Consider the following 18,249-nt stretch of genomic DNA (forward strand, 5'->3'; position numbering starts at 1 on the left):
GCCTTCTCCCAGCTCAGCCTTCTCTCAGCTCAGCCTTCTCCCAGCATGCACCTTCTCCCAGCGCACCTTCTCTCTAGCTCATCCAGTTGTACATGAGGTAGGGACCAGACTCAGTGCCATGTGGACCAGGGCAGCGCATGGGACAAAACCAACACAACGTAACTGGCTGGGTGGGTGAGGAGTCGCTGAATCATAGTGGCACAGAAAAGACGGGCAGGGAGATTTCCTTGCCCACAGCTGTGAGTTGCCATATGAGATCACTAGTTTCCATTTCAGTGGGCTGCTGAAATTCTGCTGTCACTGCAACCTTCCTCTCATTTCTGGAAACTGTTCTCCGGAGTCCTGCTCCTCACCCGAGGCCTCCCGCCCTGCTCTGCTCGAGTTTGTGCTTCCTGCTTTGGCAAACCCACATGTCACAACAGCCCCTGGGTTTCTCAACTCAAGCCAAACATTCAGGACCTACTTGAGGGGCTTGAGGAGGTCACTGAAACCCAGTGTCACCACTAAAAGGAAAGACGCAACTATAAGATTTTGATAGACTGATCCAGGGTCACGACGGGGAAATCTACAAGGTGGGCAGGGCTATAGGAGAAGATATGAGGAGCTGTGATTGTGATTAAGGAGGTTTCTGAGGTAGGAGCAACTCCTCTAGACCGCAAAGGATGAACAACGTGGGGCCCTCCCTGTGGTGCAACAGGTGGAAGTGCAGCACCGTGAGGCTCACAGCAGCTGTCGGGGAGCAACCCACAGGCGCAGCAGACCCAAGCTCCCCGCTGCTCCCCTCAGCAGTGTACTTTAGTTAATCTACCTGTTCCGCTCCCCACTCTCTCTCTGGTGCATCTTCTCACCCCCCCCACACCTCTGGCCTGTACCCCAGCTCTGTGTGCGTAAATAAATAAATCTTAAAAAAAAAAAAGTGAACAACGTGGGTGACGCCATCGCTACTATTATACCCAGTAAAGACACGAGAGCTGCTGTTCATCACGCTACACGCTCAACCCCGCATCTCTGCAGCTTCCCTGTCTCGATACAATGTCCCGCAGGGATCCAGTGAAGTAGAAGCTGTAATTCTCTCTACTTCACAGATAAAGGAACTAAGTGTGGGGTGGCACGCCCGTATCCCCTTTCTTCTCAGTTGCCTCAGCAAGTTAGATCTTGGGGAGCAGAGGGAGAGCAGCTGCAAATGCACAGCCAAGGAGAGAGCAGGGTGTGTTCAGGGAGTGGCCTCGGGTGAGGGTCTTGGGGCCTTGGGGTGCTCCAACGTGGGAAGGGGCCTTGGGGTAGGTTGGGGTGCTGTGTTGGTTGTCTTCAAATTTCTTGGGAGGGAGAGCCTGGAGTCCTTTCCTGGGAGGAAAGGCGGTGATGGAGTCCTGCCTTGGAACCGTTGAATATTCTGCCCGCCCAATAAAGGGCCTCTGTGGTGAGTGGCAGACTCAGGGCAGCTTGATGTCTCTGCGCGGGATTGATATCAAATCTTCTGCCCGCCCCCCCCCAACCCCCCCCATCCCTCTTCTTACAGGCTCAGCCAGAGTCACCTTTTCTTTGTGACTTAGGGGGCCGGTGAGTTCTTCTGTCTGTCTGTCCATCTCTTTCCTCTTTCACTTAAAAAAAAATCCCTTTGTTAAGGAGAATTTCAGACACGCACCAAAGTATCAGGCAGGGAGGGGAGGGCAGGGGGCTCTCAGAGGTGGTTGAATGTCATGAGCATATGACATGCTCTAGCCAAGTTGGCCCCCCTGTCCCGAAGCCCAGCTCCCTCTGTCCAGCTTTCCTGGGGCCCACCCTGTGCACACGGGGCCATCTCTACACTCCCTGCAGGGGCAGAGGCCACCTTCATCCAGCCACGCTGGGCCTCAGCAGCCGTCTCTGGCCCCCATGTGGGGTGTCATTTGCATCGAAGAGCCCAAGGAGCACGCAGAGTGACTTTAGTGGAATTGGTCATTCTTTGACTCCCTCCATGTTCAACTCCAAAGCGTCACCATCATCAAAGCCCCCAAGAGAAGGGTATTCACCCGAGCCATCGTTTGCGGGCTATGAAAAGTACTCCAGTGGGTTCTAATTTCCGGCGAGCCCAGGGCACCAGAAATGGAATCTGTGAAGGTGGACATCCGTCTGTGCTGGGGAGGGTGGAATGGGCTCTCCTGTGCTGGGAGTTTAGACCACAGTCCTCTGCCCCTTACTAGCGCCATCTGCCACACGACTAAGAAGTTCACTAAAGAACAACCCCCCAAAGGGTTGCAAATCAGGGGCACCTGGCATAGCTACCTGCACTAGGAGCTGGGAGTGGTTTTAGTAAACTGTCCTGAGTGATTTGGGTCAGAGTAGAATCCTCAAGTTTGCAGTTGATAACAATGTGTAAGAATTCAAATGCTAGCCCAAACGGGATACGACCAGAAGCGGGCTGCCTGTTTTGTTCAAGAGGATTGAAAGGCTGCAGTTCAAATAATGGGGAAAATGTCTGTTTAAAGGCTAACTGAGCGCTCAGTTCTAGCCTGGAAATCAGGCCTGGACTTGTAGAGCAAATAAGCGGACGTCGCCGAAGTGCGCAGACCAGACCCCCCCACCCCTCCCCGCCGCTCGCCTACGAGCCCAGCCATGGGTTGAAAAATAAACAGGAGCATCTTAAATTTCACTGGCAGTGTCCTGAGGAATGATTGCTTCCCGACGCTTAAGCGCATGAACCCCAGTGCTCACTGCGGGAAACATGCTGTAGTTGACACCTTCGTGACCTAGACATGGAATTCTGTAGCGCGCAACCGACTTGGGTTGACGCTAACAAGAGTGGTGATGAGGATGCAGTGCCATTACCACGACACCGGCAGAAATAAAAGGACGGTGAGTCCTTGTACGACAGGTGAGCTAAGCAGTGTAGCAGTAGAGGGAGCGGGCGTGACGGGCATGTGTAGCTTCGCACAGGATGTGAGAGTCACAAGCGCAGCCTGTCGTCACGACCCGAAGAAGATGAGCAGTTGCCCTGGCAACACCTAAACAAGAAACTGTTCTTGTTCCCTCCCGTCCTAAAGAAAACAAAGCACAGTCTTCCCTCCACTTAGACCATCATGCATTTTGCAAAACTCAGAGTTTGTTAAAGCCCCGTGAGATGTATCTCGTGGTCATTTAACAGCTGAATTCTCGCCTGGGACAATTGTTAACTTTCCTCACCGAATCTGCCTGCTAAGTCGTCAGCCCTTGAACAGGAGTTCAGGTCAGTTCTGGGTCACTGCAATGTGACAACCACACGCTCTCCTCTGGTCTCAAAGCCACAGACACAAGTGAGGTGCTGCTCCCTTGGGGGTCCTGAGTGTGCCCCAAGAAGACGAAGCACCTGTGCTTCCAGCATGGCAAGTGGAACATCCACGCCACCAGGCCGGGTGGGACGCCCAAGAGAAGGCGTCTTCTGGCATTTTTGTTAAATCCTGATGCCAGTGACCCTGGGGGGCGGCTTGCTGCGGAACCAAACCTGGTTTCGAAAAGTCACCTCTTGTTTAGAAGAGACCTGGAGACAGCCTCGTGGGTACAGTCAGGAGTATCTGCAGCCCAGCCATGGGGCGTAGAACACTCAGTGCTTGGGAGCGGGGGTTGCTGGGAGAGTCAAAATCGAGAATGGGGCCTCCCTGGAAGTGCAGTGGGTTAAAGCTCAGCACTGTGAAGCTACAGCAGCCGCTGCAGCACGAATTCAATCCCCCTGAAGCTGACCCACAGGGCGCGGCAGACCCCTCCTGACCCGCACCTGCTCCCCTCAGCAGTGGACTTCATCAGTTCACCTGTTCTGCTCCCCGCTCTGCCCCTGGTGAATCCTCTCACCGCCCCGCACCTCTGGCCTGTACCCCAGTTCTGTCTGCCTACATAAATAAATCTTTTTTGAAAAATCAAGAATGAAGCCAAAAGTCAAGTTGAGAACAGAGCATGTGGACAGGGAATAACCCCCACGCCCCTGGGTCCCCAGCTCTGTCCCTGTGCCCATTTGGAACTCCAGAAAGCAGCGTGTTGGGGCTCTGTTGGAAATGCTGTCAGTGTCTTGGTACTCCATCTTCGCTTTCATGCGCGGTGGGTGCCATCACCACGTGTGCAGCCAGTCTGCACCTGTCAATCTCTGCTCCCCTACGGGGTTCCTTCTGCTCCATGTCCTTCCCCGGGGGACCCCAGGTGGTTCTCCCCTCTCTCTGGGTTTATCAGAGCCACAACTACCACCTTGGTTTTCTGTTTCGTTTCATCCTGTTTTGCTTCCCCTGGGCCACCAGGAAGGTCAGATGTGCGTGGAACGCTCGGCGCCCCGAGCACGGAGACGTGACAGCTCCCTGGTAGATGCCTGTGCCTTTCGCTCTGCAGCAGGTGTCTCTCTGACTTACTTGTTCTTTATGTTTTAACTGTAAGCTGTGGTATACTGGCTAGATAGAGGAGGGGCCAGACATCGTCGGTCAAGCGTGCCCAAGCCCCTGAACAGCCCTGAACCTGGGAGGTGCTCAGTAAATATTTACTGAGTGTTGGGCGGTGGCTGTGGGGAAGACTGGACCTGGCTTTTCTGTAACTTGGACTAACGGCCACTAGGGGACGGACGTGCTCCCAGCGTCCATGGAAAGGGCACTTCCACTGAGTCTGCATAGAGCCTTCAGCGTCTTCCCTGAGATGTGAATCCTGAACCCCCAAATGCACCTGACTTAGCCAGCTGAAGGGCTGCATGTGCGAGCGAGTCTGGTGGTGTCATTTCCAGCCAGGACGACTCTGGCTCTGCTCCGGACGGGAGCTGAAGAGCAGAGAGCGGAGCACGTAGCACCACGTGAAAGAAAACTCATCTCACAGCTTGCATGACTTGAAAGTGCAGAACAGTTTTTTTTTTATTTTATTACTTTTAAAAATATTGAAGTAACACTGTGCCCTAGCTTTCTATGAGCTTCGGTGTATACCGAGAATCGACATGTGTTTGCCCTATACATTAAGTTCACGGCTAAGTGGGCAGTTCTATCCTTCATCACTCCACTGCCCCCTCTTCCTGGACTTATCCACCCTCCCCTTTCCCTTCTAGTAGCCACTAACTGGTCTTATACTCCAGAAGTTTATTTTTGTTTCATATAGCTCATCTGTTCATTATTTTCCTCTGTGTGCCACATGATGGTGAAATTATACAGTGTTTGTCTTTCTCTGTCTGGCTTATTTCACTAAGCAGAGTAACCCTCCAGCTTCATCCACACTGTTGAAAATAGTAGGGATTTACCTTTTTGGTAGCTGAGTAATATTCCACCGGGTGTGTGTAGACCACTTGTTCTTTCTCCAGTTATTTGTTAGGGGACATTTAGGTTGTTTATACCCTTGGATACTGTAAATAGAACTTCAACCAATGTGGTGTGCATCAACCTCTTCAAATTAGTGAAAAACCTTCATTTAAAAAATTTGAAGGGATTCAAGTGATGGTGTTGGGGAAAAAGATGAATGCTCATCATAAAACTTAAAACAGACAGAAAAAAAGAAAGCAGGGAAGATTAACTATCAAGCATAAAGCTAGCAGCTAAATAAATAAAAGCGAAAGTGAGAAAACAAGAGAATGTAACAAGAGTAAAGACAAAAGTAGATGTTAATAAAACACAAACTGAGGGGGGGGGTAAAAACTATACAGAACTTCAAGAACAGGTGTTTTAAAGACAATAAAAAAAACGATAAAACCTTGGGAAGGCTAGTAAATAAAGAAAAAAGAAAGAAAACCTGTATACCTCCCATTAGGGACGGTAACAGGTTTAGCTACCAATACAAAAGAGATTAGTTTTTATTATAAGAAATTGCTGTACACAGTGGTGTAGAAAGCAATCTCATCATCTCCATAAATAACGATTTCTAGGAACATATAAGGCATAAGTACCCATTTAAAAAAAAAAATAGGCCCTGGTGGTGCAATGGGTTAGGACGCAGCACTGCAAGCTGGCCGCAGCTGCTTCAGCATGAGTTCGATCCCAGCCCCGAAGGTGACCCACATGGCCCGGCAGATCTCTCCTGACCCGCCCCTGCTCCCCTCAGCAGTGTGCTTCTTCGATCTGCCTGTTCTGCTCTCTAGTGAATCCATTCACCATCCCTGCACCTCTGGCCTGTACCCCGGTTCTCTATGTCTAAATCAATCAATTAATCAATCAAAAATAAATAAATAAATAAATAAAATTCTTGAGAACCAAACAATATGGCCCCACAGAATGCCTGTGGAGGGGGACGAGGAGGGAGCAAGCAGGAGGGATGGGCTCACCACGCTGGTGGCGCGAGGCCTTACCTCTTAGCACCTGGCTTCATGCTGTCCCAGGCTGCTTTCCTCTTTCCCAGGGGCTGGGAGTTTCAGGGAAGTGAGATCTTCCAGTTCCTTATGATCTGGAAGCTGGGGAGCAAGGAGGTGGAGCCTCTGCTTCCGGTGCGGTAAGTTCCCAGACAGACTCAGCTGAAGTCCAGCGTGCTGGCCACGTCATTCTCCCACCTTCCAGGCAGGAAACCTTCCGAGGGCAGGTTGAGAATTCCTTCCTGAAGGCCAGAGCCAAGAACATCCCTTTCCAGCCCTGGGTCCCTGTAGTCCTCACATAGCCCTCCACTTTGCATGAACAATATATTTTAACTATTCTTTACAATAGAAACCGACCAACAGAAAGAATCCCTTTGACCAGGGGTCCTTAACCTGGAGGTCATGAATGCAGACTGGGGAAAACCACATCTTTATTTTCATGCACTGCCAACTAAAATGTAGCATTTCCTTCCATTACACACTGTCACATCAGACACCAGTGGGGCAGGACGTGATGTCATCAGAGGGAGCTCCATGCTGCACTGCGGTGCGGATGTCTCAAAATAGCACTCAGCGCTGTACCTGGAAACCATGGTAGCTGGTAGCCACTGTCATCTCTCATGCATCAATGAACATATAGTATGTATTAAATTACAACCTATTTCATTGTCATTGATTTCCTTTGTAACCCAACCAATGTATTTCATCTTAGGCATCTGAATACGCAGCCTTCACTGGACTACCAGATATTAAGAGCAAAAGATTAGAAGCTCTGCTTGAAGAGCCTGTCCCCCTAGGACTCCATCAACCTCTCACTCTCTCGGCAAGTGGCTCAGACACTAACCTGTGTGGGTTTCTGTTGCAAGCCAGCGGAGGGGGCTTGACCTCAAAGCATTGAAAGGAAGTCACATGATGATGCTTGATAACAAAATGGTCTCAGGGTAAGTACGTTGATTTGGTCTTCTGCATTTGCTGCATTTCTTTGATATTCATCTACCCAGTGCTTTATCAATGCAACACCATCTTTCTTGGTTGGGGGAGGAGCGGATCAAAGGGACTGTGCACCCAGGGTCACTGGCAGAAGAAGAAAGGGTCCGTTCACAGTCCCTTCCAATGCGCAGTCCGCAGTAGCAAGACCCGGCACATAGCAGTCAGGGAAACTGATAGAGGCATCAATTATTGATAAACGGAGGAGCTGGTGATGTTCCTTCTTATCTCCCTAATAGACTGAAATCTGTTGAGTTCTGAAGTTAATTGTAAAAGTAATAGCTAACCGCTGAGAACATCATTCTCCTAATGCACTGTAATTAGAATGATGCACATTAAACACAGACCTTTCTCTTCCTCATCTCTGGAGAGAGACAGCACAACTTAGAGCTCAAGTTTGGACGTCGAAAGCTTTTAGAAGTATCAGGAGGCCGATGCAAGAAAATTGAAAATCTCACATTATCCCCAGGACAGAAAATGCAAAGGGCATTTTCTCCTTGCTGGAGTAGTGCCAGGGCGTGCCAGGCAGGGAATAAAGCCGCTTTGTGTCCGGTCCACAGGTCCCCACCGACCCGACAATGAGCCCCGCCGCTGACCCCAGCGCCTGTGAGGGAAAGGCGCGCTTCTGTGAGGCCCGAGGATCCCGTGAGTCCAGGCTCTCTGCTGGTCGCAGCACACTGGTTCCCTCAGATCGGGGATTTCTGACATCTTGCACTGCATCAGCTTGGAGTCATGCATAATTTATAAGAATCTGGCAAAACCTCAGAAAAGATAGACTTACCGGATGTCAGAGGCCGGGCAGGCAGGACCCAGCGCTGAGGTGGACTGAGGCTCCGGGTGGCCCGAGGCCCTGGGAAGCGGGGCTGCGGCTTCTTGGGACTTTCTTCTCCCGATTAGTGAGACAAGGCGAGCCACAAACCGCAGAGCCCAGGCTGGCGGGCGGAGGAAACGGGAGCCGACCCAGCCTGGAGCTCAGGCTGCTCCAGACGCTTCCCGGCGCCAGGTCCGGGACGGAGCCATCAACCCGTGCTAAGAGGAAAGGAAATGGCCCAAGAAGCGACTCTGAACAACCTCCAGGAGCGGGAGTGCGAGGCTATCTTGCAGGTGCTCTACCGAGACCGGGCCGTGCGAAGCGTGGAGGAGGAGAGGATCCGGTAGGCCCCGGCTGCTCGGCGGGTGGGACCCCGGGGCTTGGGCCTGCCCTGCCAGGGGCCTGCGGCTCCTTGCACACTGGACTTATTGCCCAGCGCTCTGTGTGACCGAGGGCCGAAGCGGGCGGAGGAGACCTTTGCCGGCTAACTCAGCAGCTGGCCGGGAGACCCAGAGGCTGCGCTGGCCTTTGTAAACAGTTCCTTTGGGATTTGCAGCTTTCTAGCTACCGTTCCAGCTGCTTAATTTGAGACTATGATGAGGGGACTTGCAGATTTCCTATGTGTCCCCCCCCAGGGAGACACCTCGAGTGAGGGGTCTTCCTGGGTTACTGTTGGTGAGCCGTGAGGGTCCAGCGAAAGCAACTGACAAAATCAGATGTCCCGGATTCATTCCTGTCTTTTTCTTTGCTTGGATGGCTTCGAGGAAAAAGGGATAAAATCCGAACCGGCTCAGCCAGTTCCCTAATTGGATTGATGTGTCAACACAGAGCTCGTCCCCTGCCCCCCTCTAAGTGCACAGGTGTTGATGTATCAATGTCTGCTGAGGCTCAGCTAGATGGTGCCCAGGGTGGTGCCAGGTGATGCCCACTGTGGGCTGTCCAGCCCGTCTTTAAATATGGCGAGGTTTTGTTTTCGTTTCTGGGGCATGCGAGGATTAGGAGGCAGTGGCATAGGCCGCTTGGTTTGGTTTTATCTTTAAGCAGAGGCTGCCAAGGAAAATGCACTTATAAAATAAAACGCTGCACAACCAAATCCTGGAGGAATGAGGGGCACTCTCTGGTGACCCAAAATGCTCTTTATCTCTGCTCCCTGTTACCCCCAAACTAGCAATGTGAAAATAGGATACACTGAGCAAAAGGGAATTTTCTTTGACAATTCTTGGCCCTTTGGGGACCAGCGGCCTCATTTGGAGCCTCAGCAGGTGGCCTGGACACGGTGAGGAGAACCCACGGCCGGACAGACCCTGAAAGTGCCAGACACGCTTTCTGAACGAGGTCTGGCTCATGACGGCCTTCTGGGGCTCTAAGGCAGTGCTTCTCTGCACGGGAGATGTCCACGGGAGGCAGGGACCGTTCATTAAAAGAGCCGTAGCAAAAGCAGCCGGCCACTAATTTTTCGGGGTAACTTAAGACACCAGCAAGGATATACTTTTATAGTTTGACACGCTGTGCATATTAGAATCAATGTCTTCTCTGTTCTCTTCCCCTTCACACTGTTCCTGCTAATCATTAAGACTCTCTCTGGGCACAAAGAGCAGAAAGCCAGCTTGCTCCTCTCTGGGCATGTTGTTGGTGCTTTGCCACTGAGTCCTCGTGACCGCCTAGAGATAAGGTCTCCTCAGCTGTCTCCCAGTCGAGTGACCTCTTCTCCGAAGCCTCTGCCCCAGGGGCCCCGGATCGCACAGCCACCCCGGGGTGCTCACAAAGCCCCTTTGCTCTTGCCCCGGGCCTGGCGGCAGGCCGTGGGGCGGTGTGTGCTTCCCTGACCCCGCTGCCCCCTGACTCTCTGGGCTGCAGGAGACTGAAGGCACACCTGCAGCACCTGCGCTGGAGAGGCGCGAAGACTGCGGGCCGGGAGTGCCAGGAGAGGTCCTGTGCCCGCTGCCGCCGTGCGCTGGGGCCCCTGCTGAACCGTGGCGCCGTGTGCCAGGGCTGCAGCCACCGTGTCTGCCCCCAGTGCCGGGTGTTCCTGCATCGGACCGGGGCCTGGAAGTGCACCGTGTGCTTCGAGGACAGGTGAGGCCCGGGTGGGCCTGGGGGTGGCCGTGGGCGCCAGCGGGCCTGGGGGGGCGGCCGTGGGCACGCAGCGGGTGGGGCCCAGCTTCAGCTGGATGTGCAGCCTGGCCAGTGGGGAGTCCCCATCCAGACCTAGCCGAGACTGCGATTAGCACATTTATTGTCCGTATTTTTAACGTCCCCGAAGTTTGTGACAGCCAAGGATGGGGTTGCTTGGGTTATTGTTTGCTGTCTCGGTTTTCTTAGAGCTGACCTGACCTCCTTCAGGAAAGACGGAGTGGGCTGTAATATTGTAATATTCAGAGTCACAGAAGGAGTTTTAGAGTGACCCCGCATGGCTTGAAAGAGCCTTTTTGGGAGAAGCAAGCCGGCTGGTTGAGCCCTGGATAGAGACCTGGGGCTGCTTTCTGGGAGCGTAAGACCGAACCTGTGTTTATCTGACTCTTCTGGTACCGTGAGGTTTAACTTAGTTTTGAACACCGAACTGGTATTTTTGCACAGCCGTATTGAAAGTGAGGAAAAAACCTATTTGTCTCGCGTTCCCACTGTTCAAAGCAAGACCAGGCCGGTGGCGGGTTCCTTTGTGTGGGTGCAGGGGTCCTCAGGACACGGTGAACAACCCTAGAAGGCGAAACATTTGTCCACTCTGAATCTCAGAGGGTGACCGGAAACTTGGCGATTGGAACACGGCTTCTAAACACTGCTGTGGGGTGGGGGGGTGGGGGTGCTCGCGCTGGGTGGGGCGTGGGGGTGCTCGCGCTGGGTGGGGGCCATGGGGGTGCTCGCACTGGGTGGGGGGCGTGGGGGTGCTCGCACTGGGTGGGGGCCATGGGGGTGCTCGCACTGGGTGGGGGGTGTGGGGGTGCTCGCACTGGGGGGGGGCGTGGGACTGCTCGCGCTGGGTGGGGGCCATGGGGGTGCTCGCACTGGGTGGGGGCGTGGGGGTGCTCGCACTGGGTGGGGACGTGGGGGTGCTCGCACTGGGTGGGGGCCATGGGGGTGCTCGCACTCATGCTGTGGCTTCTCCTTACCTTAAATCCATGGACTGGGTTTGCCAGACTCCTCGCCATTAAGCTCCAAGTTCTGTCCCTTTGCACAGCTTAATGCATTTGAATGCAAGAAAGGGGAGTTTGTCGGACCAGCTCTCCGAGCTCTGCCCAGCTCTGCCCAGCTCTCTGAGTTCTGCCCGCCCGCCCCCCAGTGCCTCCAGCCCCCAGCCTCACTCTCCCTCGCTTGCATCCTGCAGCCCTGCACTTTTGCGACTCTAGTCCCCACCCAAAGGATGGCAGTCCTTGGGTCTTCCTGCTCCTCTCCAACCCACCACACACATTTGAACCCTAAATAAACCGAAAGGCAAGACCAGAGGGCCAGGCTGAGGCAACCTGTCAAAATCTCCACCCAGAGGGCACCGTGCCCTGCACTGTAACTCGACCCTCCACGCACCCCACATGGTTTCCCAAACCCCAACTTCCTTATTTTGAAATAAGGATGTTTTCAACTATGAGTCAGCTGACTCGGAAACCAGGCGGGGAGAGCTGAGTAACTTACGACATGGCCTCGCCCGGCTCCGCCCCCGGGAGCCTGCTCTCACCCAGGGGTGTCCACCATGCTGCCACCCATTTTGGGGCCAAAAATGAAGAAAAGACGTGTTACCACAGCACCGGCTGCAGCTCCTGACGAGCTGGGGACTGGTACGGGGTCCCCACGCCATTGTCCTCTCCCGCTTCTTGCTCATCTTGAAGCCGGTGCTTCCACAGTGACCCATGGTGGGCGCAGAAGGAGAGACGGGCTTTTAACATCAACAGAAGGGGGGGCCCTCCTGGTGGCGCAGCGGGTTAAAGCGCAGCACTGAGAAGCTAAAGCCACTTCTGCATGAGTTCGATCCCCGCCTGCCCCGAGGTGACCCACAGGGCGCCGCAGACCTCTCCTGACCCGCCCGCTGCTCCCCTCAGCGGTGGACTTCGTCCATCTGCCTGTTCTGCTCCCCGCTCTGTCTCTGGTGAAGCCTCTCACTGCACCTGTGCCTCTGGCCTGTACCCCAGTTCTGAATGCACAAATCTTTTAAAAAAGTCAACAGAAGGGGGACCTGATGCTGGCCCCGGTCCACCCCATTGGCTCATCCACCTCCTCCAGGCCACTTGGCTGCACCCCCAACCCCCCAGCTGCCGTGAACAGAGCTGCTGCATGCAGGGGTGTGCTCGGCGCCCCGAGACCCTGCTCTCAAGGCTTCTCGACCCCAGTGTCTGTGCTGAGTCTCCCAGGGTCCCCGCGGGGCTCCGGCAGCGCAGGCCCCGCCGCCCCACGCTGTCACACCTGCTGCCAGCATTGTCATCGTTACCGCGGACAGTGGCGTCCCGAGCCGCGCTGGCGGCGTCTGCTCTTCCCAGTGGAGCCACCTGGGCAGTCAAGTCCGGTTATCTCACTCCCCGCGATGCCCCTCGCCCGGGCCTCTTTGGGGGTCGCTTTTGATGACCTTATTCTCCACCGCCACTGGCGCCATCTTCTCCCCAACAGTCAACGCCCGTGCTTTCCCCTTCACGTGCCGGGAAGGGGCTCGCTGGGCCTGCGGCCGGCCCCGCTGGCCGCTCCCAGACCCTCGGCTCTCCCTGGCTCTGGGGCCGCCTGTCACCCCAGTGTCCCTCCTCCTGGTGCCGTGTCTTGCGCCAGCCTGGCTTTCAAGATGCTTTCTGTTTCCCTCTCTTGGAGACGGGTCTGAGCTGCTCTGGGGACTGACTGCTCCCCGAAGCTTCCCGGGCCCTGGGGCACAGACAGAGGAGGCCCTCTATCTGCTCTCTGACCCTCCTCATCAGAGCTCTCTCTTGCCTCAGGAGACACGGGGGAGTTTGCTGGCCGGGAGGCGTGCTCCCTGTCCCTGCTTTGCCCTCGCGAGGCCCCACGGGCGGGCCGGGCACGGCTCAGCGGCTGACCTGACTTCCGTGGCCGAAGCCTTAACACGAGGTCCCGCTGCAGTAGGAGATTCTTTTTCTTTCTTTCTTTCTTTTTTAAATTCATGAGTTTTATTTGAGAAAGGTGCTATTAAAAAAATAGCAAATTGCTCCTATAGATGGAAAGTGGAATGTTGAGCCAAAAAAGAAAAAAATTATATATGAAGTTATGAGAAAGAGAATCAGAAAATGGAAGATTCCAACTTGAAATCTGCAATATAAGAAGACCCAGGTCAAGAGCTGGCATCCTAAGTCCAGGGGATGGCAGGAACAAAGGCTTTCACAGGAAAGAGATCTTAGGTTTTGTTTCTTTTCTTTTCTGAAAGATGGTGGTGAAGTGGGTTAAAGCACAGCACTGTGAAGCTGTCTGCAGCCTGCAGTCGGATTCTCTCACTCTCATTGACTAGTTACCTGATGTCACGCAGCAGCAGGCCACAGACTTACGCCCACGGGCCTGTCTTGGGCCTGCTCAGCGCCTGGGGTGCGTCACTGCAATAACCTGAAATGGCCGTGGGCCGGCAGGTCACCTGGCGCCTTCCACACCAGCCGTCTCCCACTGCAGTTTCAGCCTGGCTGAGTCGGGACCCCGCCTTCAGTGCAAGGGCCCCCCTCGCGCTCCCTGCAGTTGCCAGGCTGCTCACTGATGCACTGTCCTCTCTGGACCAGGCTCGTCCACCCTGCCAGGACTCAGGATGAAAACAGCAGGGACTGCGCCAGGAGGGGACCCCCGCTCTCGGAGGTCGGGTCCCAGGCTTGGCAATGCCATGAAGCGGGGGCAGCAGCCCGAGAAGCCGTTTCTTCATCTTGATTCCGGCTCCCTCCTAGTTACCTAGAGTTTAATCACAACAATCATTCTTGCCAGACGTGGAAATCAGATCAACTGAGTTAGCTGGGAAAACCTCACTGTTCGCGTTGCCACTAAAGCACATCTTAGAGACAAGATGACTTGAAGTAAAGAACACTGTTTCGGCTGTCGGCCTTCAAGGATTATTTCTGCAGCCACTGTCCCCCTGGTGGGACAGGCCGCCACAGACACGTTAGGCTGATCTGTTTCTCGGTATTCAGCTTCTTGTTTGGAGTTTCTATGGCTTGTTGTCTGATGCACCCAGGGCTGTCTCCAGGCTTCCTGGCTGTGGGCGCTGGTGGGAGCCGACAGGCTGGCGGTGGGCTTGAGGAGGCGCCTGCAAGGCCCCACTCTGCCGCCGGCGTTCCACCACTTGTCTGCTGAATGGGGGACACAGGTCACGCAGCTCAGCTGGCTTCTCCCGAAGCAGAAAGCATGGATGCAACGGCCTGAGCCCTTACGTGTGATCATTTGGATGCAAAGGGAAAGCGCGTTCCGATAGGCCTGTGCGGCTCAGGGCGTGGTGGTGGCGATGAGCCCCAACCACCTTTCTGACCTGGGGGCCTGTGCACGATGCGATCGGACAGTGTATCCTAGAGTTTGCAGCGTGATGTTCAACAGTTATTTCCCTTTTGTGGATGAAATGATGACATTGGCACAGTTCAAGGCTACGAACGGGGATGCTGGCAACTCCAGAAGTTTATTTATTTGAAAGACTTTATTTTACTTTTGCATGGAAGAGCTGGGTCTAGGCTAGGGATGCATGTACACCAGAGACAGAGTGGGGAGCAGGACAGGCAGATCCACTGAAACCCACTGCTGAGGGTGGCAGCGGAGAGACAGGAGGGGTCCGCTGGGCCCTGGCGGGGGGTGGACTCAGGCCGCAGCGGTCATAGCCCGAGACTAGACCCGTGTGCCGCTGCGGAGCCCTGACGCCAGTAGGTAAGCGCCGTCTGTGCTTGTGTCTTGGGCTCACGCTCCCTGCGTCCTCACGCAGGGCGAGTGCAGGAAGTGAACTCAAGTCTGCTGGCTTTATTTTCTGCACTCTGCCTCCCAGGCGTCAGCTCTTTGAGATGTAGCTGTCCATTGCCGGAAAACTGTTGAAAGGAGCACATCTCGAGCTACCTGAAAATATCAAAGCACTAACCTATTGTTGAGCTCAGAAACTTTCCAAGAAGCTTTCACAGTCCGTTTCTAATTTAGTCACGCAGGAAGACATACTCATAATCCTGCCTTTGGTACTGGGAACAGGCTGCCTTGCGCTGGCCCCGTGAGGCCCCACAGGGCACAGCAGGCCTGCAGCTGCCCACCTTTATCTGGACCCTAAAGGCCACAAGTGGGCCTCCTTTTAGAATGTGGGCTTGGTGGGCACAGGGGGCCTTAACATTCCTAGGCAGTGACAACAGAGATGAGGGAATCATTGCATTAGAAGTGGCTGATCCTGCCAGAGATGTTTTGAGAACTCCAAATCAAATCCAGGTCTCAGATGAAACAACCCAAATGCAAACGCTCTGGTCTGCCCCTGTCTCCAGTCGCAGATGGGAGTGCCTCGTGAGAACTGGCATGCTGGTGTACCCCGGGGGGGACCTTCGAGGCCACCTCTCCTGTCCCCACCAGCAGGACCCCCTCGTTTTCCATCTCCCTGTCCGCGTGCTCTCTTCCTTGGCCGGCTGAGGCAGCAGCGCTGGTGAGTCAAGGTGCTGCTGCTGCTGGGCCCTCGGCTCAGCCTTGTCCACCCTGAGGTGGTCCCTGTGCCCAGCACCCGTCTCCGGCCATCAGTGGTCACAAGGGGACCGGGCTGGAGAGTGACAGATTAGCCGGGCGGTCACCGTGGCTGGAAGGAGCCGGGGAAGTGAGGGCGCCCGCAGCAGAGGCCTGTGGTTCCAGCCTGGGCTGCAGGCGCCCTGCTGTGTCACTGACTCCGCTGGTCAGGTCTGGTCCTGCAGTGGAGACCGGAGGGGCAGCTTCGGGGATGGCGCGGGCCGGAGGGGCAGCTTCGGGGATGGCGCGGGCAGCTGGCTCCTCACAGGGTGCGACTTCCCCACCGTGATGCTCCCCACACTGCCCCATCCGGGCAGGGGTGAGGAGGCCGAGGGGCTGAGGGCAGGGGAGCCCCTGTTGAGACGCGGGGCCCTGCGGAAGGTGTCGGTGCAGCAGACCAGGCCCTGGAGTCTCTGGCTTCACGGTGCTGCTGCTCTTCGGGGAACTGTTGAATAGTTTAGCTGGTTTTGGTTCTGAGTGGGAGAGACTGGGGTGGGAGTCCTCTATGACCATCTAGTGTTTTCCCTTTCGCTGCCTAAGCCCGGGCATGGACATTTACTTACATGCTAACTGGAGAATAAGGCAGTCCCCAGCTAGGGGGAGAGGAGGAAGTCACCCAGGCCACTGGGACACCAGGGAGAAAGACAGAATTTCCTTGAAAGAAGAACGTGTGCATTGCCATAGATTTGTGAATTTACTGGTATTGACAGCACTGACTTTAAAAACTCCACTGGGCTCAGACCGAGCCTGAAACAACCCAGTGGTGGACTTATTTGAGTAAAAACTTTATAGGAGAGAATTTGCCCATATGTCAAAGTTTATCTTTTTCTTAAAAAAAAATTCCTTGGCTGGACCTCCTTGGTGGCCTGGGGGTTCAGTCTCAGCTCAGCACTGTCACTGCCACGACCTAAGTCCGATCCCCGGCCAGGGGGTGAGCCACAGGGCCAGCAGACCTCTCTGGACCCTGCCCCTGCGCCCCTCAGCAGTGGATTTCAGTGGCTCTGCCTGTCCTTCTCCCCACTCTGCCTCTGGTGACACCTCTCATTCCCTGCACCTCTGGCCTGCACCTCACTTTTTATATGCGGGGGGAAAAAAACAAAAAAATCCTTGGCTCTTATGTAGCCATGGAATGGGCACATTTCATGGCATGCTATTTGGAGGGTGTGAGCAATATATAAATCTGTGTGTGTTTACCTTTCCACATCCTAAATGGATATGAGTCCTCTGCCTTTCTGAGGCTCTCAGCCCCTGTGAAATCTGCACTGCGGAGAGCTGGCCGGCCACAGCCATGAGCCTGTCTGCGGTGCCGCCGAGCCCTCCTCGCTCTGAGGCTTCCTCTCTGCTTGTTTTCAGAAACGTAAAAATAAAATCCGGAGAATGGTTCTTTGAGGAACGAGCCAAGAAATTTCCAACTGAAGGTAAGTGCCCTCACGTTTTTGCCCAGGTTAAACCATAGATCCCAGACGACTCGTGTTTGGCGTAGAAGCTTAAAATAGTTGGGTGCAGGAACTTTTTGGGGCTCAGTCTGTCGACCCCGGCGGGGTCCCTCCTTCCTCTTGCTGGAGGGCTCCTGCCTCTGCCCCTGCGTCCTGCCGCTCGTCCCTTCTGTTTGGGGTGCAACCCTGTGTACCCCGTTTCTGCTGCCGCAGCCTGCCTGTTCACCACGGAGTCTCCTCTCTCCTGGCTCCTGGGGGTGATGCGCCCCCTGACTGTGGAAAGGGCCATACAGTGCCCCCCAAGCTGGCACTTCTCTGCACGAGCTGCAAATGTGCTTTTCACCCCGGCGGCCCCCACAGCACCCAGCGCCAACCCTTGTTCCTGATACTGGTCGCTGTGGCTGGGTGAGTAACCGGAGACCAGCGAGGCAAGGCCTGCGGCTGGCAGCAGCCTGTGGGGAGTCGGGAGCCAGTGGGCAGTGGCGTGGCCTGGGCGCTGTAAGCGGCTGGCAGAGAATTTGACGGTGCCACTCGCTGCCGGGACTGGCAACCGCGGCGGGCTCCCACGTGCCCTGGGCACAGAGGGTCCTGTTACAGCGCAGAGACGGGCGAGCTCTCAGTCACCGGCACACGGGTGTGCTGCAGTCAGGGCTGCGGCCAGCACTCAGTCACGTCCAGCTGGGGCGTCCAGCTGGGGCGGGGCCGTGCAAGGCCCAGACTGACCCGTGGGAAGGGCTGGCCCGAAACCCCTTTTCTTTCTGTGGAATAAGTGACGCTTTAAGGTGGAGCAAAAAAGCTATTCAGCCTCACCAGAGTGTGGCAGGGGAAGGAAGCCACAGGCTGAGGTGGGCGCTGGGGTAGTGGGTGGGCAGTGAGCCAGGCCCAGCGCAGGGGCACTCAGCTGCCCAGCCTGCGCCCGACTCCTCCTACTGGAGAAGAGGCGTGTTTCTGGACCCTGGAGGGGGGGCGGGGGAGCGGTGCTCGGTGAGCGGCCAGAGCTGCGTCTCCCTCCTGCCCCAGCCCGACAACGCTTTCCCTAAAGGTCACCCCTGGAGGTGTGACACCCCAATATGTTGTGTGTCTGCTGAGACTGAGGCCCTCGGAGCTCAGTGTGCCCAGCGCAGCCCCCAGGTGCCAGC

At 55.2% G+C, this 18,249-nt stretch overlaps 1 protein-coding gene across 1 annotated transcript in view; it reads left to right on the forward strand.

Moving 5' to 3' along the window:
* Nucleotides 1-18,249, forward strand: part of SYTL3 (synaptotagmin-like 3) — a 63,345-nt gene that overhangs the window by 3,566 nt on the left and 41,530 nt on the right. The window contains exons 2-5 of the mRNA XM_012735162.1: nucleotides 6,963-7,191; nucleotides 7,798-8,391; nucleotides 9,906-10,124; nucleotides 17,028-17,092. Coding sequence (XP_012590616.1) covers nucleotides 8,282-8,391; nucleotides 9,906-10,124; nucleotides 17,028-17,092 — 394 coding nt within the window. The 5' untranslated portion in view covers nucleotides 6,963-7,191; nucleotides 7,798-8,281. The remainder of the gene's footprint in view (nucleotides 1-6,962; nucleotides 7,192-7,797; nucleotides 8,392-9,905; nucleotides 10,125-17,027; nucleotides 17,093-18,249) is intronic.

The sequence above is a fragment of the Condylura cristata genome, unplaced genomic scaffold (genome assembly GCF_000260355.1).
Source record: "Condylura cristata isolate star-nosed mole 26May11 unplaced genomic scaffold, ConCri1.0 scaffold00001, whole genome shotgun sequence".
NCBI classification, from domain to species: domain Eukaryota; kingdom Metazoa; phylum Chordata; class Mammalia; order Eulipotyphla; family Talpidae; genus Condylura; species Condylura cristata.